The 25,425-nt window shown below is 39.7% G+C and overlaps 1 protein-coding gene and 1 long non-coding RNA gene across 3 annotated transcripts in view; one reads left to right on the forward strand and one right to left on the reverse strand.

Annotated features, from left to right (window-relative positions):
- Nucleotides 1-12,488: 12,488 nt before the first annotated feature.
- Nucleotides 12,489-25,425, reverse strand: part of Cdh20 (cadherin 20) — a 252,321-nt gene continuing 239,384 nt past the window's right edge. The window contains exons 11-12 of one of the 2 annotated variants that reach the window (XM_052736503.1): nt 23,248-23,499; nt 12,489-14,078 (exon numbers count right to left, since the gene is read on the reverse strand). In XM_052736503.1, the coding sequence (XP_052592463.1) occupies nt 13,573-14,078; nt 23,248-23,499 (758 nt within the window). In that variant the 3' untranslated portion in view covers nt 12,489-13,572. Of the gene's footprint in view, nt 14,079-14,115; nt 15,243-23,247; nt 23,500-25,425 lie in introns of those variants that run through there. The other variant, XM_052736504.1, reaches the window with a different exon arrangement.
- Nucleotides 23,510-25,425, forward strand: part of LOC128109300 (uncharacterized) — a 36,329-nt gene continuing 34,413 nt past the window's right edge. The window contains exon 1 of the long non-coding RNA XR_008217792.1: nt 23,510-24,173. This is a non-coding gene — a long non-coding RNA (uncharacterized LOC128109300). The remainder of the gene's footprint in view (nt 24,174-25,425) is intronic.

A 25,425-nucleotide genomic window follows, 5' to 3' on the forward strand; every position in this document is an offset into this window, starting at 1 on the left:
ATGAATGGCACCAGCTGAGCGAGGCACTCTGTGTGTACATTAGTTGCTGATGCGGCTGTTGCTAATGGCGTCTTACTCTTCCACACTACAGGGCATTTTAGCTGTGTGGTTTTTTTTTTCCTCTTGAGTCACACATTTCTCATTCTCTCCTCAGGGATCGATGATATTCTGTTATCAAATACTCCAAACTCAGCTGTGGTAACTGGTCCTTTGGTTGCCTTGATGTAATCGTTGAAGGACTATGAAATGGTGTGTCCTTATGTGTGGAGAGAAATAATTCAAACTGACTACCAAAGTGGCCCACTTTGTTGTTTCATAATTAGCTATGAAGTAAGGCAGCACTCACAGGCTTAGTAATTCAATTGTTTGAAGTCACTGTTTGGTGTGAGGTGAGAGGTGCCAAATAATGGGGGTGATGTCTGTTTTTAGTGCTGAAATTCTCTTAGGTATTGCTGAGAATTTTCTCTGGATCAGATGTTGTGGTAGATTTTGAGAGCATGCTGGAAGAGAAATTAAAAAATGAATGTTGATAGATTTTATTTGGAGAAAAGATTTAGGATCCACACTGTATTTTACTCCCTCAGGAAGTAAACCTGGAAAACACTGTGTGAAGATACATCATCAAAATGGCAGGCAGGGTAAGGAGTGCTAGAAAGAATATCTGAAGTAGGATGGTAGGAAAAGAGATCTAATAATTTCAGAGGAGAGAAGTGGGGGTGTTTTATATTATGAGGCGGTGTATTTTACACTTTACTGTCTCTTCATGGTATTGGAGGATGTCTTAGTTTAAGCTCTGAACATAAGTAGCAATGTATGGTCCATCTATTGAAAATATTACCAGCTACCAAACAAAGCCTTCCCATATAGGCATGGTCTTTGGAGTACTCATGCCAAACCATAACTCTGGAGAAACAGGGGGATGGGGTGAGACAACTTAGGTTTGTTCTGGGTTCAGAAAATCTGAGAAATGGAATCTTTTAAGACTGTTTCAAACTTATTTAGAATAGCTTACTTGCCTCTATGGTTGGTTTTAATGTCAACTTGCCACAGATTAGAATCACCTGAGTAGGGAACCTCATCTAAAGAATTGTCCCAGTTGCCATGACTGAAGTGGAAAGGTCCACCCCAATTGTAGATAGCACCTTCAAGAAGCAGCCCAGATTTAAAAAGGGTATGACAGAAGGAAGTTTATACTCACATTTTACTCACTTTGTTTTCTCTCTTGTCACCTGAGATGAATCAGCACTTCCAAGCTTTCTTCACAGAATAGGAACCAGTGGCTCTCTAAGAACTTTCTGGGCTTCAAGTGCTAGGTTGGGACTACTGAGATACCCTGCTTTGTGGACAGAGGGACAACAAGTCATCATTCCCCAGGGATATATGTATTTGTGTGTGTGTGTGTGTGTGTGTGTGTGTGTGTGTGTGTGTGTGTGTGTGTGTATGTGTGTGTGTGTGTGTTCTCCATACCTTGGTTCTATTCCTGTAGATGACCTGACTAAAACACTTGGATACAAGACAAGCCAGTAATCAAAGAAGGCATCTGCCATGGAATAATAATGAGCATTTCAATACGCTTCCATGAATTTTTAGGATGCTGAAAAGTTTGTGTTCAAAGGATAGAGAACTCCAAACATTCAGGCACAGCAAATCACAACGCCAGCAAATGTACAGATTTCCACAAGGGATATGAAGTCTGTATATGGGAGTTCCAAAGAAATAGAGATCTCTGGACCAGAAAGCTTCATGAAATGGAATTTGGTGGATGAATATACCATCAGTAGTTTGAGAAAGACCAAAGCTACAGTGCTGTTTTATGTCTCCAATCTCAAATACTTAGTTAAATTTGAAGGAAAATGAAAGAAGGTAAATTGGTGAATTAAATTCATTCTTTTTCTTGGGGAAAACACTACTATGGTGAAACATACTCTTCATCAGTAGCTATAATTCTATCTCCAAGTCATTAGAGTTAGTCATCTTCTGAGAAGTTAACAATTGTTGCATTAGTCAGAGTAAGCTAGGTTATGCTAAGATAACAAATAATTCCAAAAGGTCAGTGGCTTAACACTATAAACTGTGATGTCTCTGTCATCAAATGTTTGTCATTTTTATCTCAGGCTCCAGACCTCAGATATCCAAGCAGAAGGAGGCTCCATCTTGTAACAGAATTTAGAGGTCTACTGTGGGATGTCTTTCTGTATGCTGCGAATATGACTATGTGTTGCTCTGACTGGTTGATAAATAAAGCTGTATTGGCCTATGGCAAGACAGCTTAGAGGCAGGTAGGAAATGCAAGCAGACAGACAGGAAGAAGGAAGGAGAGGAGAGAGAGACACCAGCCTGCCGCCCAAGGAACAACATGCCAGGAGACTGGTAAGCCACGGAACACGAAACAAAACATAGGCTAATAGAAATGGTTTCATTTAAGATGTAAGAGAGAGATAGCAAGAGGCCTGCCATAGACCATACAGTTTGTAAGTAATATGAGCCTCTGTGTGTTTACTTGGGATCCAAGCGGCTACAGGACCCAGGAGGGAGAGATTCGTCCCAACCACAGGGCCAGGCAGGACCCAAGAAAACTTACAGCTATAGAGGTCACTGTAGTTGAGAGAAGAGAACATGTAGTATTCTACATTGGCTCTTAAGACTCACATGCATATCATTAGCTAAGTTGATTTAGATGGCAATGCTCACCTATGAATGGATAGCAAAATGAAGTCCTACCTGGAAAGAGGGTTACTTAGTCACTTTGGACTACACTATAGACTACCATAAACTGGGGTGCTCAAGCAAGTGAACATTATTTTCCTTCAGTTAGGACCTAGGAGTCCTAAGATCAAGGCCTTGGTGGACTAGGTTCTTGATAAGGCTGTTTTTCCTGGCTTATACACAACTGTTGTACTGCTGTGTATTCATGTGGTCAAGAGAATGAGCTAATCTCTCTTCTTATGAAGGCTCACTCTTGTTTCCTCATTTCAACCTGAATACCTTTGGGAGTTAGGCTATATTTAATGTGTGAGCTTTGTGCTGGTGCAAATATGAAGTCCCGTAGAGGAGCATTGGAACACCTGTGAGCAGATCTAATGACTCCTGTGGTCTCTTCAGTTATGGATATTTTAGTTTAGAATGGTTACATACTCTACTGGCTTTACCACTCCTCAGTTTGGGAGAAGAAGAAATTTCACCTGTGATATGGAATGTTGACCAAACAACTGAATACAATGTTGATCAAACTTTTAGAACATGGTCAAGTATACTATTTATAAACAGCATCTCAGAATAGAAAGACAAAGGCTACATGACCATGCCTTGGATAGTCTTAGGAACAGTATTCAATAACTTAGGCTCTCAAGTATATGTAGAGTGTATATATATATATAGTTAATTTAGGGGATATAAAAATACATACTTAAACTTGCTGGCTTTCTAGTTTATTCATTTAGTGCCTGTAGGACATCTTTGACAAGGACAGTCAAGTAACACATTTGATTAGAAATTGGAATCCCATGTAGATGATCCCATTTTGCCTTATTTAAACTCTAGTCTGTGCTTTGCTGGGGGACACTATGAAGACTTTTCTGCTAGGAGTTTCTATTTCTGTCACCTCAAGATTCTTCTCATAAACACGAAATTTCCCTTGTTTTCTTTTCTCCCCTAGGAAAACGTCTCATCAGAAGAGACACACATCAAGGTGATACTAAAGGATAAATCTTAACGAAGTTCTATTTTAGTGGAGTCTCCAGATCATCTGGTACACTCTACCAATGTGGATGGCATTTAAGTGGCAGGAGGAGAAACACCAGCTTTCTGTCCCAAGATGTCAAATAATCAAAATGGTAAGCACACTTGCCTTCTTTCCTTTGGAAAACAAATGTTCCAGTTAGTACTAGTCTCAGGATTTCTACTTGTGCAGTACTGTCATAGATTTCCAAAATGAAACTCCGAGTAATGAACAGTCTACCTACACAGCAGGAAATTGCAACAAGGACCTCCCGGGTGATTGTGTGTCTAATGATTAGAAATATGAAGAGAATTGACCTTCCAAGTTGGATATGTTATTTTCACTTTACCTGCTCAGTGTCGCAGTGGGTGCTGTCAGAGAGACCATGACTGAAAACCTCCGATGAAGGCTTTTCTGCCAAGTCCCAAAAGTAATCTTTTGCCAAATGTGCCTGAGATACTCATGGCATATGCTCAGATCCATGTAGGAGCTGGATGTGGCAAGTGCTCTTGAGTTTACAGGGCATTTGTATCCTGTTTGTAGGAATGGGACATACTGTAATGTGGCAGTATGCCAGCACCCTCCAGAAATAGCTTTCTGCTTTTTCAAGAGGAGGCTGTCTAGGATTATATAAGATCTTGATAAGAACGCCTTGTTTGATGTCATCCATTTAAAAAAATACTCTCTACACAGTGTTCTAGTTTCCTTTCTGTTGCTGTGATAAAACATCCTGACCAAAAGCAACTTAAGGGAGGAAGGGCTTGTTTGCCTTACATTTCTAGGTCACAACCCATCACTGAGAGGAATCTGGGAAGTAACTCAAGCTCCACCATAGGCTCCCACTTACTTAGCTTACTTATGCACTTCAGGACCACCACCTGCCCAAAGAATGGTGCTGCCCCCAGTGGGCTGAGCCTTCCTACATCAATTAGCAACCAAGTCAGTTTTCTACAGACATGCCCACAGGCCAATCTGATCTGGGTAACCCCTCAATTAAGATTCCCTTCTCATGCGACTCTAAGCTGACAGTCAAAGATAACCTGGACAAAAGTGTAGTGAATCATGCTTTCTGGAGAAACCATAAGAATGGACAGCATGGTCACTTCTTTCTTAGATGATTTGTGGCAGGTGTCCTTACCTGGTTTTGGCTATGTACTGTTAAAGTCAATTTGTAGTCCCGCAGAGTTAAAATTATAGAAAGAATATCAAAATCAGTGCTAAAGTCGTCGATTTCCCTGTTACTGTTCTTGGAAGAGTGAGTAGTTTGATATCCAAGGTGAATGCTTCACATGTTCCTTGTGTTTCTTTTCCATGCTTATTTTTGAGTGTCATTTTAATTTAAAGTCTTAGTTTTTTTTTTTTTGTGTGTGTGTGTGTGTGTGTGTGTGTGTGTCTGTGTGTGTCTATGTGTGCCTTCTAGCACACCTGTGGAGGTCAGAGGAAGAGTTTCAAAAGTTGCTTCTCTCTTGCCACTGTGGGAACCTGGTACTGAATTCAGATCATCAGGCTTGCCTGACAGGCACTTCTCATCCCTTGAGCCATCTCACTCACTTTAACATGGCACTGCGTGTAAAAGCAACTAGCACCGTCGCCCATACAGTAGGTGCTCAAAAGTTGCCAGTCTCTTTCTTCATTGCTTTCCCTAAACCATGCAACTAGGGAGTAGGATCATCAGCCACGTGCATGCTCGGGAGACCCCTTGAGGTTTCTGAGTATAATCAATATCCACCTACAGGTAGAGCCTCTCAGAGAGTTACGTTGTGCACCAACCATCATGAAGTCCACCAGTCACTATCAAGAAGGTGGCAAATACTGAGTTTTGAGGTTGATGAGGCTAATTCTTGCAAGTACCAGACCAGACCGCTAGCACTGCCCCCCACAATAGACTAGTGACAGATAGTGATTAGAATGAGCTGATTTCATTGCATATGGACCAGGCAGGAAAACAGCAGAGGGTTACATCAGGCTACTGGGGGCAGAAAGGAAATGCCAAGTATGAGACAGAAGGAAATCCCACAGACTGGGCTCTGAAGGTTAATTCTTTCACTTTGCAGTGTAGTTCTTTACTGCTGAGAGTCATGGCAAGGGGGAATTGACAGGCCTGGCACATATGTCCTACAGTTGAGCAGAGTGTGGGCCATATGTGCTGGGAACCTCTGAACACTGTCTTCTGGCTGTACCTGAGTACCAATGGACACCAGTGCTGTTTCCTGCAGGCATGATGTCCTTTCTCCACTCTCTGTGACTTCCTGCGTGGTCTATAACAGTGGAGTCACATAAATGAAAGTATCCCTCAGCCATCTGGTGATTCATTCTACCCTACTCCCTGCCTGCCACAGTGGGAATGCTGCTCAGACGCTGCCAAGTCAGCTGTAGAAGACCGCTGCCATCGTGTGCTGCCAGATCACAGTGGCATGTTCAGAGTCTCCCCTCAAGCCATATGTTGGGGCTAAGAGGAAAAAAAAATCTACAAAATGCACACTGGTTAATTAATAGGTAAGCTGCTGTGTATATATGTGTACCTGTGCTGTGATTCAAAGTGACAAGAGCAGGTGAAGGACTTGTTCTTGCCTTTTTAATGTTACAATGGGTTTTAAAATGTGCCATATACATTTACACATGTATTATCTAAGTTTATAAACTAGGGAAGCTAGAATAAACTGGCTTGCTTAATACAATATAATTTTATTGCCTTGTTGAACTAGAGGCCAGAAGTTGGAGATCAAGGAGCTGACAGAGCCGTTTTTTCTGGGCCCCAGATGGATGTTCTCCCTCTCTCAACATTGAGTGGTTGCCACCAAGCCTTGGCATCCCTCGGCTTGTATCAGAATTTTCCCAGGGGCCTGCCCTGAGAAAATCCTTCCCAGAGTCCTGGGAAAGATGCTATGTCTTGTGTGGGGTTATCTGAGGAAAAAGAATCTATGTACACCATGCTCTTTCATCCATTTACTTTATTTCTCTAAGATAAAATGCTATCTATACAGCTTCAGCTCTGTCCTCACATTTAGCTCCTCTCTGTCCCTTCTTTTTCTGTTCCCTTGTAGGCCTAGTAATAAATTAAGCCCTTATGCTTTCAATCTCATCTTCATCCCCTGTTCCTTTGTCTTCCACCTTTCTTCCCCCTTCTCTCTTGACCTGATTCAAATTTGCAGAAATATTTCCTTGCTCCTCACTCCACAGTCTGAGCCACACTCTACAAAAACTCTGCCTTCTCCCTTGCCCTTCAGCCATGTGACTCTGCTATGACCAAAAATTCTGATCCAGTCTTTACTGCACCTGGTTATGCAAAAAGCCCTATTGTCCTGAGTCAATAGCTCTGCAATGCTACTAGGCCTGAAGGAAAAGGATGGTCTGAGCTTCATTTGCACAAGAAACAAAGCTATGCCTCTACAGTCTGCCTGTCTCCTAGGCCCTGCAAGAGATCAGTAGTAGATCTGAGAAACTTATTCTGTTTGCCATATGGCCTAGTAGAATATGGGTGCACAAAAATTTCATAGCAGAAGACAGCTGATATATATTAAAAGCTGAATAACACCAAATATTCCTTGATAAATGACTTCCCTCTTGAAGAACTCCTTGGTCAATCAAGGTATAGCTTATTATATACAGCTGGACTCCTATTTCATATTCTTGTGGCCCATGACAGGCTTGAAGAGATACCACTTTGATATGTCCCTATCCTCATATATTCTCTCTGTGTCTCTGTCTCAGTATTCAAATCTCCCACTTTTTATAGGTGCACAGGATGGTGCAATCTATCTGAATTCAGAGTGACCTTATTTTAATTTGATTACTTCTATAAATAAAACTCTTATTTTCAAAAAAGTTCACAACCACAGGAGATTAGAACTTGAACATATCTTAGGTGTGTGTGTACAATTTAATCCACAATAAATCTCAGAAACAATGTTGCTGTGGAATAATCCTTTTGTATGCTGTGAAAATATATCACTCAGATTAGTTTAATAAAGAGGCTGACTGGTCAATAGCTGAACAGAATAAGGTTAGGCAGGAGAGCCCGACTAGGAGAATGCTGGAAGGAAGAAGGGGAAGCTCAGGAGATGTCATCAGATGCAGAGGAAGCAGGATGTGTAGAAAATGAGGTAACAAGCCATGAGCCATGTGACAAAGGGTAGATAAGAAATATGGGTTAATTTAAAAGTGTAAGAATTAGCTAGTAACAAGACTGAGCTATTGTCTGAGCATTTGCAATTAATATTAAGTCTCTGTGTTGGTTGTTTGGGAACAGGAGGGAGGGAAAGAAAAGTCTGTCTGTAAATGGAACTCAACATGAAACAATGAAGATCCACATAAGACCCAAAAAAGCTTAAAAAAGGTTCTAAATACACAAAAAGGAGTCTAAGCTTCCTAATCCTGTGTCTCTCATGTCAGCCTCAGTACAGAGATGCATCTCCTGGCATCTGTCAGCATGCCATGAGCTAAGCCCCATGATGCATTCCTGGAGTGTCTCACATGAGCCGCCATACAGAGAGGCATCTTTCAACCTCTGCCTGTGGGCTTGAGCTGTCAGCACAAGCTCTGATAGCGCACTTTGTGATGGGTTTGGGGTTTTGCTCATGCAGATAGGAAAGATATGCAGTAAAGACAGATTCAGATGAAAAAAAACCTGTAAATGGTTACATTGTGTTTAAAAAATATACATAGGCTTGGGAGAAAACAAAGAAGATATAGACAGTATATATAGTTTTAAAATAATAAAGTCCTTAAAAAGAGAGTAAAGTAATATCAAAGAAATAAACTACATAAAGATGGAAAATACAGAGATTCTGGATTCTGTGTTGTCTTTAGATTTTTCTGATGGCTGATAAAGAAACAACAGCTGCTAAGACACATTTGATTATAAAAGCTGCTAGATTAAACCAAACTATATATTTTAAAAATGGTTTGATGCCAAAATGGAAGTCAAACGATATACTACTTTGTGGAAGAGGTTTTGCTTTTATTTCCCCCCAAAAATGAAAGGCTGTATTTGTTCAAGGTTAAAGATGATCATATTTGATAAAGAAAGACCCCCTGAAATCCTGACTATAGACATAAAGAAATAAATCTAGAAGAACTACAAGACACGTGATGTGTATTTTACCTGCTCAAACACACAACAAAAAAATCATCTTTGGCTGACTTGTGCATAATGCAGTCTATACTTGTATGAATGCAAATATGTATGTTACCTTTAAAAGTTTATGTATTTTCAGAACAAGGGCATGAGACACCAATGAAAATGGATGGCCCAGGTGATCCAGCATTCAGAACAGTTTCAAGGCTGTTGGCTGAAATGATCCAACCTCACAGAATACTCCAGCCAAGACCTAACAATTACTCTGATTTTCCTCAAGTTTCCCCCAAAGATTATCAGTACCCCCAAACAACAGGAAGTTGTCTAGAGAACAATACCCACATTTCCAAAAGATGGGTTATGGGTATTTATTATCATTTAAGGGGGTTGGTTACAAGTTGTTGTTGATAATGGTCAAGAAAAAAACTGAACAGAGATTAGATTCAAGGATGTCTTTCTGAAAAGAAAAAGAGGGGTATATAGAAATGGTAGGATAAAAGGGCAGATTATTGAATCTACTTTTAAACCAAAAAAGCAACTACTAGTCTTAAATATTTTACATTGGTATGGACTTTTGTATATTGATACAAATTTAACATTAATGTTGTTATATTATATGTATGTTTCTACTCTTATTTGGGTTAGTGTGCTTATGTAACTCATTTGAAAATGTAATGTATAATTTAAAATAAAGATTAATAGTCAGCTATAATAGTTAAACATATATTTATGTTAGATATGTTTTCAAGGTTATACACAGATATATTTACATAGATAATCTTTAAACACTTTAAAGACCTACAGAATATGGCATTTAATATGTTTAATAACTCAAAGCTTTACATGACAGTGAGACATGTCTGCTCCTGGCAGCACCAATCTACATCAGAGAAGATGATAGGCACTGAAGAAACTCTACATGGAGTTTGTTTTCTTCATGGCAAAAGCTAGCCATTAATCACTGACAATATACTGTCCAAACTGGACCAGCAGGATGCAAAAAAAGCAACTGCCAAACTTTGCTAAGACAAAGTAGGACAGTCCTTCAAAATTCACTGCTTCTCAGAAATGTCTATCAGATATACTAAGCCTGTAGGCTAAACATGGATGCCCTGACATTGCAGAACTTTGAGTGACTGTCCTGGCAATGAGATGTTGTTAGGTAACATTTCACCCTTCTGGGGTCTTTGATGGAGTTGAAGACTAAATAGTCATAGTTAAAATTTTCTTTAGCTATGATAAAAAGGTAAATTAGATATGAAACTTTAGACTCAACAAAGATAAGATAGATAATAGAATTTTCTCTGATTTTGCCAAACACAAATGTACTGCATATTGTAACTGTAATTCTTTCTTGATAACTGTTTTGGTTGTATATAATTTTACTATGTTAAAGTTAAAACCTTCCTTTTTTAATTAGACAAAAAGGGGAAAATTCTGTGGAATAATCCTTTTGTACACTGTGAAAATTTGTTACTCAGATTGGTTTGATAAAGAGGTTGACTGGTCTATTATCTGATGAGTATCTTCTTAAGAACCAAACAAAAGTTTTGTAATCCTGGCATATACTTATAGTAACCTCTTAAAATGCATTCTATTATCTGGGAAATAGCAAGTGGACTTTGTAATGAACTGATCCATAATGGGAACTATTGTGTAGTGTGACTTCTGTTAGTAAAATCCCTAGTGCTATTTCAATGTTCTGGGCATTCTGCTATCAAGGTTTAGTTGTACATTATTTGTGAGCTGTATAAACCTTTATTCAATGTGCTTATCCTGATTTTTACTTTTAATGATTCTGTTTTCAGAACTTAAAGATTCTTTCTTGTGTGAGCCATTTCATCTTTTTGTTGTCTGCTATGCTGAAACATCTTTTTTTTGATTAAAAAATTATTGTGATTTTAAGTTTTGCTTGTATTCTCATCCAGACTGTGGTTTTAGATTGAGTATGAAATCAGTTGACTCATACAGATGCCCTGCTTCTCTCAGTCTGCCATCCACAGGCTACTGTACTCACACTTAACAAGGAAATAGAATGGTTTTATGGCTCTCTGACCTAGCCTGAACACACTACCTGCTGCTTAGTTATTGTCTTTTCCTGCCCCCAGTATGAGGCAGCAGCATGGTGGCTCACTATGGCAGGAGAAAGGGATTTTTCAAATCCATTTGGAGGGCTGGAATCTCTTTCAGTTTTCAATATGAGCTGCAGTGAATCTCCTATTGTGGGCTTCTTTCAACTTCCTGTATTGCACTATTAAGCACCCTCCCAGGAACTAAAAGACACAGGGAATTGCTTAATCACTTCATGCCCATTATCATGGGGACTGACTTCACAGGATGTGGGGCATGATACCCCCCCCCCCTGTGATTAAGGTAACAGCTGTGCCCAGTTGTAAAGCATGCAACATATGAAATAGTTGTAAAATATTTCTATACTCAGAGCTTATGGGAGAAAGGAAGGATGTTATTGAGGTTAATTTGCCCAATTTCACAAAATCAGTATGCTGGGTACGTTTCTGTTTTATTCTTTTGCTTTGTTAAATATATTTTTATGTTGCACTTCACTCTCAAGGAGGCTCAGTGAGAGTTGCTTGCCTTTCATGGGCAGTAAAAGTTCATCTACAAAACGATGCAGATGAGACTTGGGCTGTTAGTATAGCATGTGATGGGCACAGAATCACATCCCACTGGCTGCATCTCATCTGCCTTCTTAAGTCTTTGATCACTATTCTTGTACATTTCTGAAAAATGATTTTTGTTATTAGAAGAAATTACCAACAGCACTGTGGTGATAGAGTAGGCCTCAAGTGGGATGGTAATAAAATTTTCCAGAGAGAAAAGAGACAGGAGAGAGAGAGTGGGGGGAGTGAGGAAGGAGAGGGGAAGGAAGGGGAAATGGGGGGGCAGAGAAACAGAACAGTATATCAGATATTCTCAAAATGTGGTACCTGTACCAGCTGCATCAGTACTACCTGGTAACTTGTTACAATGGCAAATAGCTTCACATTTACTGCATCAGAAATTCTGTGGGTGAGAATGTTCAATGAGTCCTGCATTCGATTCTGATACATGGCAAAAATCTGACAGCCACTGCTATAATCCAGATTATGAGAAGACTGTTTTGTTTTGTTCACAATTTTCCTGATAACTGTGTAGCAATTCTTCAGTAATATGATGTCAAAGAAAGGGATCTTTTCCAACTATATTAACTAAGCACTTGTTAAACTGATGTATATAAAGGATACAGTTAGGTATATATTATATACTACTTATTTTAACTACCACAGGGAAAAAAGATGAATAAAATATGCCCCTCCCATATTTTACCCCATGTGAGCTCTTCTACAGTGAATAAACTGATTTGTATTTGATTTGGCAGTGAAATAAAATAGAAAATAACACAATATCTTACCTCTGCTGTTATATGACCTCTCACAAAATTAAAAATACAAGCAAAATTCATGATTGTGTCATTAATATTAAATAGTCTTTTGGCCTTTTTCAGATATAATAATGAAGTTGTTATTAAAACATTAACTATTTGAACCATATCATTAATCTGGTCAGCAATCAAAGCAGAATGCACAACCCCATGCTTCTCTGACACTGCTTCTGTGTTATGAATCAGTCCCAATCCGGGTAACCTGAGGGTAAACCAAGATCATAGATCTCAACAATGAAACAAACGTGAAGTTCACCTTTCCTTCTATTTAGCTTTTATTAAAAGAAGTGCTAAGGTACTGAGATGTAGTACATCATATTTATTAACAAATTTATTAACAAATATACAAAACTTTTACATGTAATTCTCTTACATCCATTTCTTTTCTATAATACTGGTTTTGTTCAAGTAGGTTATCTACAGTATGTAAACATCCCTTGGATTGACCTTACACAGATTAGGAAAGCCTTCTAACCCATGCTTTTATCAGATACTTCTTTTTATTTGGCTTTCGTTTGTTGCATCTAATCTCCACATTTGGCACATGGAAGAGACATCTACAGTGCAAAAGAGGCAGCTTTTCCAGTTTCATTCTGACTTTTGCAGGGGCATAAAGAGCTGAGAGGAGAGCAGTGCACTCTGACTCATTGACACTGGAGTAGCTGTAATGCCAACTCTTAGTTCAGCTGTTGAACTTGAGCACGAGTCAATGTCTCTTCCTTCCCTACCCTTCCCACCCATCCCCCATGCAAGGCCCAGTCTTAACCTTGTCTCAAAAGGGTTAAATGAAATACTATCCATCTTAGAACAAGTAGGACAATTTCACTGAGGAATAATTTTTTAGTGGTGTGTGTGTGTGTGTGTGTTGATTTCATGATCCGGAAAAACAATCTGAAATGGAGAATAAAGATAAAACAGATTCTAGAGTAGGACCTGTTCCCTGCCTTCAACTGCAATCTCTGCAAAATGTCAAAGGCCTTGGTGAATATGTAAAAAAAAGAAAAAAAACCCAACAAACAAACAAACAAACAAACAAACAAAAAACAAAAACCCAAGCTTTGTTTATAATACTTCAGGCCTTTGAATACAGTGTCAGGAAAAAAAAAATGTTGAAAATGGTAACTGGAGATTCTACCTTCTTCTTCCTGGGTTTCCTTCTGATTATTTAACTTAGTCTAACCAAGTAAAGCTGATCCAGAGAGAGCTCTGCTAGGTCACTCACTCCCATCCTCACCGACCAGCACAATATTGCTCCTGGGGTGGCCACACCTCGTGCAGGAGAAGCAGCCTTTGAGAACGTCTGCATTTGGATGCGCGTTTGCCTCCGGGCTTCCGTCACCACACGGGCGCAGGCCCCTCCGACGCCCCGTAGAGTTCTGCGAGTTTCCGGAAGCGGGGCCCCCAGTCTGTGAGGAAGTCGAAACTCTGCTCCGAGTCCGAGGTGGCCGACTGCAGGGAGCTGAGCGAGCCGGCCACAGAGCCGTCCCCCTCAAACATGTAGGTCTGCAGGGAGTCGAAGGGCGGGGCCCACAGGTCCATGTCGGCCTCGTAGAGCTTGGCCAGCACGTAGCTGTGCACCGTGCTGCTGACCGCGCATGTCTGAGGCACGTAGCGGGAGAGGCTCTCGATCTCGGGGAGCATGTCCTGCCGCGTCTTGGGGGCGGCGCCCGCCTGCGCCTCGCGCGGGTTCCACATGGCCGCGATGTCGAAGGCCTCGGTGTCCTCCTCGCCGCCCCCCTCATCGTCGTAGCGCACAATGTTCTCGTGGATGTTCTCGTCATCGTCGATGATGTAGGGCTGTTTCCGGTGCCGCCTCATGGACAGGATGAGCAGCACCAGCACTGCCGGGAACACAGAGAATGGCATGTGTCAGCCCCCAGGAACGCGTTATTAAACATGGGGACAGGAAGGGGTCAGAGTGGCAGCCAGGTCAGTTTTGGGTTAACTAGTACCGGTCTGCCTGATCCTCACAGGCCTTGTGGGTAAATGAAGCTTTGTATTTCCTCAGTCCATTCGTAAGAAGCTGCATAGCTTCATAGAAGCCTATTTTGAAACTGTATATAGACACACAACAAACTAATCCCTCTACGATGACACAGAGCACGGTGCCCTGCTGTAGAAGATATGATCATGCATCCTGCTTATAGAATAATGAGTTTAGTATACATTTACTATAATCTAAATGTGTCATGTAGGTGAGATTGTAGGAATGCAGACATTTTGCTTTTAAATACAACTATATATTGACAGAGAATGAATGTAGACACATAAGGTAGATGTGAGCAAAAGTAATTGTCTTTTTAATGCCTCTTTCAAAAACTAAGCATTGTGGGAAGAGGCTTATCAGACTACAAACCTAACTGAGGAGCTTTGGACAGTTGATAGTTTCTGGAGTTTTCTTCAGGAATTTGGCTCCTGGTAGTTCAACCTCGATCCAGTTGATAGCTCCATACTTAAGTATGTGGACGGCACAAATTGGAGTGGTTGGATATTTATTTATTTTTAAAAGGACACCAAGTTGGGGGTGGTATGAGAATGGGTAGATCTAGGAAATTTTAGGGGTGAATATGATGAGACTACAGTAGATGAAATTCTCAAAAAATTAATAAAAATACTATTAAAAGCATAAATGACGAAGCCCTGTAATCTCAGATTCCTCAACAAGACCTTTAATTAGAGGGGTATTTGTGACTTTCCAGAGCCAGTGGTTTTCATGGAAGAGAAGGAATGAACAGTGATGTTTTATATAGTTCAGTATGGTACCAAAGAAGTGCCACATGGTTAGATGTGCTCTTGAAGGTTTGGATAAAAGTTTATCTCAACAAATGCTTTTTCCCTAGGTGTGTTCACTGGGGTTTAAAGGAAAGATAGAGATAATCCCATTGAACTGTTTATCTTTGTAACTGAAAACATTTTCCAGGAAGTGTGTTGAGGTTTCAGGTATAGAACTGCTATTGATTTTTTTCCTGGTGTGCTTTGTTACAGCTGGTGACAGTTTGACAACACTGCAAAAAAAAAAAACCACAGGTTATTCCAGGGTGCTGGCAATGGTGGTGTATTGTCATCTGTGGACTAAGAGATTACTAAGAAAGCTCACAACAACAGATTTAAAGTTTTTGATGAGCACAAATTGCAGTTAATGATGTTAATACCTCATTTTTGTGAATGTGCTTAATTGGTGACAAAATACATACTGACAAACTCTTGAATATTTTCTCTATGTGTGGAAATATGAGGCTTGATCAAGAACAGCGGGCTTTCAGGAAAAGAGACCAATAGAATTCTAAGGAATTGGGTGGGAGGATTGAACTTAGTGGGAAAGACTGGAGCATGATTTGAATTTAAGACAGCATAGAAAAAATGGGTTTCTAACTGAACATTCATATTTGTGAGATACAGCAAACATTAAACATATATTTTTAAAGGCTCTGTTAAGCAACAAGGAAACAACTTTGATTATAACAATTATAATATGAACTTGTCCTTATGAAGGAGCAGTGTTAATGAGATTAACATTCATACACTCCAGTAAAGGCTGTCTTTGGGTCACAAGTGTTGCTTTATTAAGTACAAAGGCAAGGCTACTGAGTTCTGCTGGAAATATTGAGAAGGAAGTCACTCATATCATATGGTAATGGTAGTGACAGGTATTTTAAAAGATACTAGGAAAGAAAATGGAAAAAGTTTTAAAATGGCCAGGCATAGTGTGTGTGTGTGTGTGTGTGTGTGTGTGTGTGTGTGTGTGTGTGTGTGTGGTTTTAGTTAGTAGGTTGTCTAGGCCTGGAGAGTGCATAGCATAGGAGTTTGGGAGTTTGAGGCCTGTATGGGCAACGTAGCAAGACACTGTCAATCATTCCAGTGCTACAGAACTAATCAGAAGAGATAGGGAATGACACTGTATATTTGTCAAAGGAAAAAATCTACCAAGAGGACATTGCAATTTGTAACATCTATGTAACAAACATAGGAGCATCCAAATTCATAAAAGAAACACTACTACAGCTTAAATCACATATTGACCCTAGACTGATAGTGGGAGACTTCAGTACCTCAGTCTTGCCAATAGACAGGTCTACCAGACAAAAACAGACATGCTGGGGCTAACTGATATCATAAACCAAATGGACCGAATATATTTACAGAAGAACATTACAGAAGAATATACATTCTCAACAGCTCAATGAACTCTTTCTAATATTGACTACATACTCTGACATAAAGCAAGTCTCAACAGATATAAAAGAAAAATTGAAATAGCATCCTGTCTTACCAACATGGATTAAAACTGGATATCAACAACAAAAGAAATAACAGAAAGTTTACAAATTCATGGAAACTGAACAGTCACTACTGAATAAAAAAATGGGTCAAGACAGAAATCAAGAAAGAAATGAAAGACTTTCTATAACTGAATGAAAATAAATACACAACATACCTAAACTAATGGGACACAATGAAGGCAGTTATAAGAGGCAAGTTCATAGTACTAAGTGCCTACATAAAACAAACAGGAAATAATGTAGAGATCTCATACTAGTGGCTTAACACATCTGAGAGTTCTGGAATGAAAAATAAAACTATACCCCAAAGGAGTAGAGGTAAAGAAATAATCAAACTCAGGGCTGATATAAAAAAAAAAATATAAAGAATCAATGAAACAAAGAGTTGGTTATTTGAGAAGATAAGATTGACCAAGCCTTATGCAAACTAACTAAAGGTCACATAAAAGATCTAAATTAACAAAATTAGAGATGAAATGAGGAATATAACAACAGACACTAAGGAAATCCAGAGAATTAAAAGAACATACCTCAAAAACATGTACTCCAACAAATTGGAAAATCTATAAGAAGTGGATAATTTTCTCAATATATACCACTTACCAAAGTTAAATTGAGATCAGATAAGCAATTTAGACAGACCTAAAATCCTTAGTGAAATAAAAGCAGTAATTAAAAACCTCTGAAAAAATAAAAGCCTAAGGCCAGATGGTTTTAGTGTAGAATTATACCAGACTTTCAAAAAAGAGCTAAGACCAATACTTCTCAAATTATTGCACAAAATGGACACAGAAGAAACATTGCCCAATTTGTTTTATAAAGCCACAGTTACCCTGATACGCAAACCACATGAAGACCAAAAAAAAAAAAAAAAAAAAAAAGAATTACAGACTAATTTAACTTGGGAACGTAATTGCAAAATTTTTCAATAAAATACTTGCAAACTGGATCAAAGAACACATCAAAAAGGTCATCTACTGTGATCAAGTGGGCATATCCCAGAGATGCAGGAATAGTTTATTATACATTAATTAATGTAATTCACATATAAACAATTGAAAGATGAAACTACAAGATCATCTCATTAGATGCAGAAAAGGCCTGTGACAAAATCCAGAACCTCTTCATAATAAGAAGCCCTGGAAAGGTTAGGAATATAAGGGACATACTTCAACATAATGAAGGCAGTTTATAGCTATTCCATAGGCCACATACAAATAAATGGAGAGAAACTCAAAGAAATTCCACTAAAATCAGAAACACGGCAAGGTTATCCACTCTCTCTGTACCTATTGAATATAGTACTTGAAGTCTTAACTTCAGCAATAAGACAACTTTAGGAGATCAAAGTTATACAAATTAGGAAGAAGTCAAACATCTTTGCAAATTATATGTTAGTATACATAAGTGAACCTAGAAATTCTACCAGGAAGCTCCTATAGTTGACAAACACTTTCAGCAAAGTAGCTGGAAACAAAATTAACTCACAAAAATCAATTGCCTTCCTATACACAAATGACAAATGGACTAAGAAAGAAATCAACAAAGCAACACCCTTCACAACAGCCTCAAATAATACAAAACATCTGTAGGTAACTCTAACCAAGCAAATGAAAGACTTGTATGATAAAATCTTCAAATCTTTGAAGAAAGAAATTGAAGAAGCTATCAGAAGATGGGAAGATTTCGCATGCTCATGGATCAATAGGATTGACATAGTAAAAATGGTCCTACAAAAAGCAACTTACAGATTCCATGCAATCCCATCAAAATACATACACAATTTTTCATAGATCTTGAAAGGACAATCTTCAGCTTCACATGAAAACACAAAACCCAGGATCGTTAAAACAATCCTGAATAATCAAAGAACTGCTAGAAGTATCACCATCCCATCCTTAAATTGTACCACAGAGCTATAGTAATAAAAACTGCATGGTACTGACACAGCTGATTAATGGAATGGAATTGAAGACCCTGAGTGACCAAGGTGAAGATACCTGTGTACACTGATTTTTGATAAAGAAACTAGTGCTACACAATGTAAAAATGACAGCATCTTCAGTAAATGGTGCTGGCCAAACTGTATGGTTGCATGTACAATAATCCTAATGGCTACTTATTACGCACAAAACTCAAGTCCAGGTGGATCAAAGACTTTAAAAACAAAACCCAACACACTGAACCTGATGGAAGAAGTTGGGAATAGCTTTGAATGCATTGGCACAGGAGACAACTTCCTGAACAAAATATCAATAGTACAGGCACTAATATCAACAAATAATAAATGGGACTCATGAAACGGAAATGCTTCTGTAAGGCAAAGGACAAGGTCATTTGAACAAAATGACAGCCTACAGAATGGGAAAAGATTTTTAACAACTATACATCTGATAGAGGACTAATATCCAAAATATATTAAGAACTAAAAAAAATTATATCAAGAAAATAAATAACCCAATTAAAATATGGGGCACAAGAGGAAACTCAAATGGCTGAGAAACATTTCTTTAAATGTTCAACATCCTTAATCACTAGGGAAATATGCAAACCAAAACTACTTTGAGATTTCATCCTATCAGAATGGCTAAGATCAATAAAACAAAGGACACTTCATACTGTCAAGGATGTGGAGTGAGGGGACCGCTTATCCATTGCTATTGGGAGTGCAAATTGTACAGCCACTATGGAAATCAGTGTCTCAGTTCCTAGGGGAGATGGGAATCAATCTACCTCAAGATCTAGTTATACCAAAACGATTCATCCTACCACAGAAACACTTGCTCAACTGTGTTTATTGGTGCTCTACTCAACAGCCAAAAAGGTGAAACAACCAAGAAATCCCTCAATAGAAGAATGGCTAAAGAAAATGTACATTTTACAATGGAGTATTACTCAGCCATTAAACAAATGAAATTTGCAAGTAAATGAATAGAACTAGGAAAAAAATCATTCTGAATGAGGTAATCCAGACCCAGAAAGACAAATATGGTATGCATTCACTTACATGGAATATTAGTTGTTAAGTCAACAATAATCAAGCTACAATCTGTAGAACCACAGAGGTCAGGTATAGAATAAGGAACTAGGTGAGGCACATAGATCTCCCTAGAAAAGGGAAATAGATTAGATAGTTATGGATGGATATGGAGGCAGGGCAGACTGGAATGGGAGAATCAAGTGGGGAAGGAGAGATGAGAGGGGGACTAAGGAGGGAATATGGGGTGAGACACCTAAAATTAGGGGCCAATTGAGGGGCAGTATGGAAGTCTAATACAGTTGAATTTCCTAAAATATATACATAAATGAATGTGATCTAAAAAAAAATTGCCAAACAGTCAGGGAGACAGAGCCTTAACTGGCTATCCCTTGTCACCGAATGAAGCTTCCAGTACTGAGAATGGATTGCAGCTAATTGAATTGTTAGCCAGATAGGTCCCATAGGAATCCCCAAACAACCCAGGCTATTGCCAAATCTATAGGCTGCTCTCTACAAATAGATGGCAAGACCTCTTTGCTGAAGACAATACAAACACAGCTCATTGAACATGGAGAAGTAGAGCTAGTGTCTTTGGTACAGGAAGGTACACTGAAGGCTGCCAAAGGAGTGAGGTAAACATCAACCCAGCTGCAAACCCTCTAGTCTATAATGGTGTCCTTTCTTCAAGATGTGCTAGTACAATAGTGTCACAAAGCTTGTGGAAATAACCTACCAATATCTTATTTGACCTAAGATCCATTCCATGAGATGATACTCCTGACACTGATTGGTTGAAAAGAACCCGAGACTAGATAGCCCAGGGACCTAGGGTAAAAACCAATACTACTGTTGTAGTAGTAAAAGAATGTAACAGTAAAATGACTCCAAATGACATTTTGCTACACTCATAGATCAGTGCTTTGCTCATCCATGTGTGTGTGTGAGAGAGAGAGAGAGAGAGAGAGAGAGAGAGAGAGAGAGAGAGAGAGAGAGAGAGAGAGAGAGAGAGAGAGAGAGAGAAAGGAGGTGCCTTGGGACACTCAGCTCTAAATGGGTTGTCTTCATCAAATTCCTCCCCTCAGGGCTGAGGGAACTCTAAGGAAAAGGTGGCAGAGTAAGAGAGCCAGAGGGGATGGAGGACATTGGGAGAACAAAGCCCTCTGAATCAACATGATCAAAGTTCATATGAACTCTTAGAGACTGAAGCAGCATGCACAGGGCCTGCACCGGTCCCATCCTAGAGCTGAGAGAAGTGAACACATGCCTCCTCCAGTCTCTAACCCAGAAGCTACTTGCAATTGATAACCACTTGCAAATGAAAATTTAGTTTCCTCCAAGAGAATCTCACCGGGTTAAAAAAAAGTACTCTTACGGTAGGCTGCATGACCGGTAGGAGATGGCCGACAGAAAGGGAACTCAACAGCATCTATGGAGGTTCCTTGTCTTATAAAGTCATGTCAGGGCCTTTTATTTTAAAATTTTATTTCTTTAATTTTTACTTATTTTATTTCTATTTTTGTATTCTCCCTCCCCCACAGGCCATTTGCATTTAAATAATAGCTTCCATTTTGTGTGTTTATGGGTTTCCTGAGTATAGGAATGAATGTGTCTCTGCATTTGTATTTTTTTTCTTTCTGCCTTTTCTTGGGCTCTTTTCCTTCTCCTTGTCTTATTTTTTCCAAAGTGTTTGCTTTTGTTTTTATCTTACTACATTTTATTTTGTTATTGTCCTCCTGAAGCCTCTTTTCTAATGTGGGACAGAAAGGGGTGGATCTGGATGGGAGGGAGATGAGGAGGAACTGGGAGGAAAAGAGGGAGGGGAAGCCATAATCAGAATATATTATACAAGAAAAAAACCCTATATTTAATAAAACCAAAAACAAAACCCATCAAAACTCTAAGTATATGCTGGAGAGAATTTTGATAGGTCTACAGAATTAGGCAGATGTAGAACTAGTCAGCTCCTGAAGAATAAGTATCAACTTGCCTTATTTTTTTTAGACATAAAATCTGTTATAAATAATGAGCATTAAATTATGCCTTAAAATGAAATTTTGAGGAAAAACAGTTCTACTCAGATGAAGAATGTCCGAGTTCAGAGAGAAGAATATCAGTCCTGGGAAGGCTGATGCTGTATGTTCTGTAGGTGTGGTGTACAGGGCCACAAGGTTTTCTAGGAACTGCATAACTGCATACATGCCCAATGCATGAAAAAAGTCCACCTCCCAAAGTAAATATTGTCCAAATGAGCATGTTTAATTATCCGTGTGTGTGTGTGTGTGTGTGTGTGTGTGTGTGTGTGTGTGTGTACACAAATCAACCTTGGAGTTGTGTGAATTGTGTTTAACCTGGGTTGTGCTCTTTTAGAAGTAAACAAGCGTGAAACTAGTGGGATTTTATGACACTCATGTTTACCTTGGCTTCTGGAAACATCTGACTCTGTACAGTTTAAAAGATGGCTCCTAGTTTACAAACTAAATTATCTCTTGCACAGCACTCTGTGCCAGTCTCTTTAATCAGTCCTGTAATGTTGGCTCTTTGTGGGCCAGGATGAACTTACAGCATTTTCCAAAGACAGAAGCAAGGCCAGCCATCCTGGAAATTTCTCCTAGGAGCAGGTTACTTAAAAAGAGGAAAAACCACATTTCTTGTTCTGCACTCAAGGTCTCCCAGTGCCACCTTATGGACACTTCAGGAATTACAGGTAGGTTTTACTTGTCCATACAGCCAAGGGCCAGGAGCCATAACAACTGTCTCTGGAGGGTTATTTATGTTCATTTCTCATAATGTAAGATGGAACACCCAAAATATGACCAAAGCCCACATTATATTTTAAAATGTACTTTGAGAAGTCTGTTCCACAATCCTACGTAGAAAGTCAGTGCAATGCTGACTGACATTTTCTACAGTGAATTTCTTTCTTTGGTATGACTCAGTGTCTTGGTGTTCAGGTAAAGTAGAGATCAAGAATATACATGCTTGCCTGAAAGTCTATTTTAATTAAAATTCCTAGTGCATTATATTTTCTTTCTTGTGGAAACAGCACTAGGAATTTAACACTTAACTACCTGTAGCATCTGTGCGTGAACATCCAGGAGAAGAGTGCCACCGAGGAAGGGGGACCAGTGCATGGCCTGCCTCCTTGTCAGACCTGGCTTTGCTTCGGACATTTGGCTTTGGGCCTTTTGTTCAATCTCCGTGATTCAGCTGCTACTTATTAAAAATGGATCTGAAGATATGACTATCATATCCTCTCCCATGTAATTTTGGTTCTAGCATGTCAATATGAACTTGTGTCACCTGAAGTAAACTATGAAGGCCAGGGTGTTTCTGTCTCATTAATCCCAGTGCCTAGGATGGTGTTCAGACCTACAATAGATACTTGATCAATCCATCTGCTCTAGTCTTGCCAAAGAGGCCTTGAGGAAAGAGACTGTCATCAACTTCTGTACTTTTCTCCAAGCTTCACTCTACCCGCCTTCTGAAGTAAGCTTGGCAGAAGAAGACCAGTTCTGAGTAGCTGCAATAGGGAGTTAACTGACTCATGTCTAAAAGCATATGGACTCCCCCCCCTCATCACACACACACACACACACACACACACACACACACACACACACACACCACACACACCACACACACACACACACACACACACCACACACACACACACCACACACACACACACACACACACACACACGGACACACACGGACACACACGGACACACACACGGAGCCACCAACTCACCTAAGAGGACGAAGATGCAGGCCAGGATGGCAATGAGAGCACCCCGGCTCAAACTGACTGGGAGCATGTAGGCTTCTGGGCTGCAGGACATGATGTGGCCATCTTCATTGCAGCTGCACACTTGGATGGTAAGTGTGCCGGTACTGCTGAGAACTGGCTGTCCACTGTCTGCTATGAGGATGGGCAGGTAGAAGACGCTCTGCTCCTGCTGCCGAAAGCCGGATCTCCTGGTTAGAATCCGAGCAGTATTATCTGAAGGAGTAAGACATTAGGGGATTAAAAATGAGAAAAAGAAAAATGCGAGTGGAGAAGGAAATGGAAGCCCCAACCATTGAATTAATTTCGATTGAAATAAACAGGGAGGTAGGGACAAGGCAGAGGAAGGAGAGAGGTTAGAAGGTGTGTCAGCTGCAGCCATGGTGCGTTGGTTTGGCTCAGCACCTAGATTCGGAAATCAAGATTTTCTCTTGCTTTCAGGCAAAACCCTGAGGCTTGGAGAGAAGCCCTTTTGTGAGAGTCTGTCTTACCCTTTGTGACATAAAGTGCCCAGGGCGAATTGTCAGCCTTCAGATCTAACAAAAGTGTCCCGGAAAGCTTGACAGAAGTGAACAGTCCTTGGTGATTTGTGGTCCCTGTTTGTTTCTGCTCAGCAGCTTGCCAAGGCCCTGTGCTGCTCTCTGCCTCCAGGAAAGGAAAGCTGAGGAGCCCATGTGGCTCTGTAAGATTGCTTATTTTTGCTATTCTGGCTGGAATTAATGTCTTTTGATATTTTCTTTTATACGTCTCAATTAGCATCACCAACTTCCTGAAGAACCTGCTCATTTTCACAAACTCATTTGAACTCCAGATCATAGAACACACCCACACCTTGTGACTTCTCCTGCCCTGTGGACTGAGTCTAGACTGCTATGGAATATTATTTTAAGGTGCGTTACTTTTGTTTATATTGCATTTGTTTAACTCTGTGAAGCTGTGTTACTTTGCATGTCTAAAACACCCAATGGTCTAATAAAGAGCTGAATGGCCAATAGCAAGGCAGGAGAAAAGAAAGGCGGGGCTGGCAGGGGGAGAAAATTAAAAGAGGGAGCAAGAGAGCAAAGAGGAGGATGTTAGGGGCCAGCCACGGAGTAAGAGTGAAAGTAAGATATACAGAAGTAAGAAAGGAAAATGCCCAGAGGCGAAAGGTTGATGGGATAATTTAAGTTAAGGAAAGCTGGCAAGAAACAAGCCAAGCTAAGGCCAGGCATGTATAACTAAAAATAAGCCTCCATGTGTGATTTATTTGGGAGCTGGGTGGCGGCCCCCCAGAAGAGCCAAAAAGAGTAAAAAGTAAACACACACACCCACCTACACCCCAGACAGTTAATATGAAATCAGTGAGTTCTATTCTTTTAATTTTATTTTATATGTATGGATTTTGTTTTTTTGTTTTTGTTTTTGTTTTGTTTTGTTTTGTTTTGTTTGCTTGCATGCTTGTCTGTATACCACATGTGTGCCTGGTACCTGCAGAGACCAGAAAAGGGTGTGGAATCCTCCAGAAGAAGAGTTATAGATGATTATGAGCTGTCATGTGTGTCACCTGGAAGAGCAGCAAGTGCTCTCTTAACTGCTGATCATCTTTTCAGTCCTGGTGAAAATTATTAGTTACTTTCCCTACCATTAAAAAAATAGGAATTTAGTATTTTTCTCTCTATTTAAAAAATAAGAATTTTAATTAAGAGATAATTTTATACCTTTATGAGGTACAGTGTCATTACACTGTATTTCAGTATTTTTTTTTTCCATTGTGTAATAGTTCACCCATGACCTTTTGTGTGTGGAGAATTCATGTGTGTAAGTTTGTGTGCACATGTATGTTCACATGTGTGAGGAGGCCAGAGGTTGATGTGGGGTGCTTTCCTTGCTCTCCACTTTACTTTTTGAGACAGTCACTCACTGAATTTGGACCTCTCCAGTTGGATAGACTGATTAGTGAGCTCTGGAGATCCTTCTGTTTCCCACTACCCAGAGTTAGGCCTTGAGACATGTATTGACACACCTGGCCTTTCCAGGTGTGCTAGGCAGCTGAATTCAGGTCTTCATGCGTGTGAGTAAGCCATTTATGGACAAAGCCATCTATCTCTCTGGCCTCCTGTCCATCATCTTAGACATTTCTCATTCCTTTGTAATTAGAATTTC

This window comes from Peromyscus californicus, unplaced genomic scaffold, assembly GCF_007827085.1.
Source record: "Peromyscus californicus insignis strain IS unplaced genomic scaffold, ASM782708v3 Scaffold_14__1_contigs__length_90479793_seg_1, whole genome shotgun sequence".
NCBI lineage: Eukaryota > Metazoa > Chordata > Mammalia > Rodentia > Cricetidae > Peromyscus > Peromyscus californicus.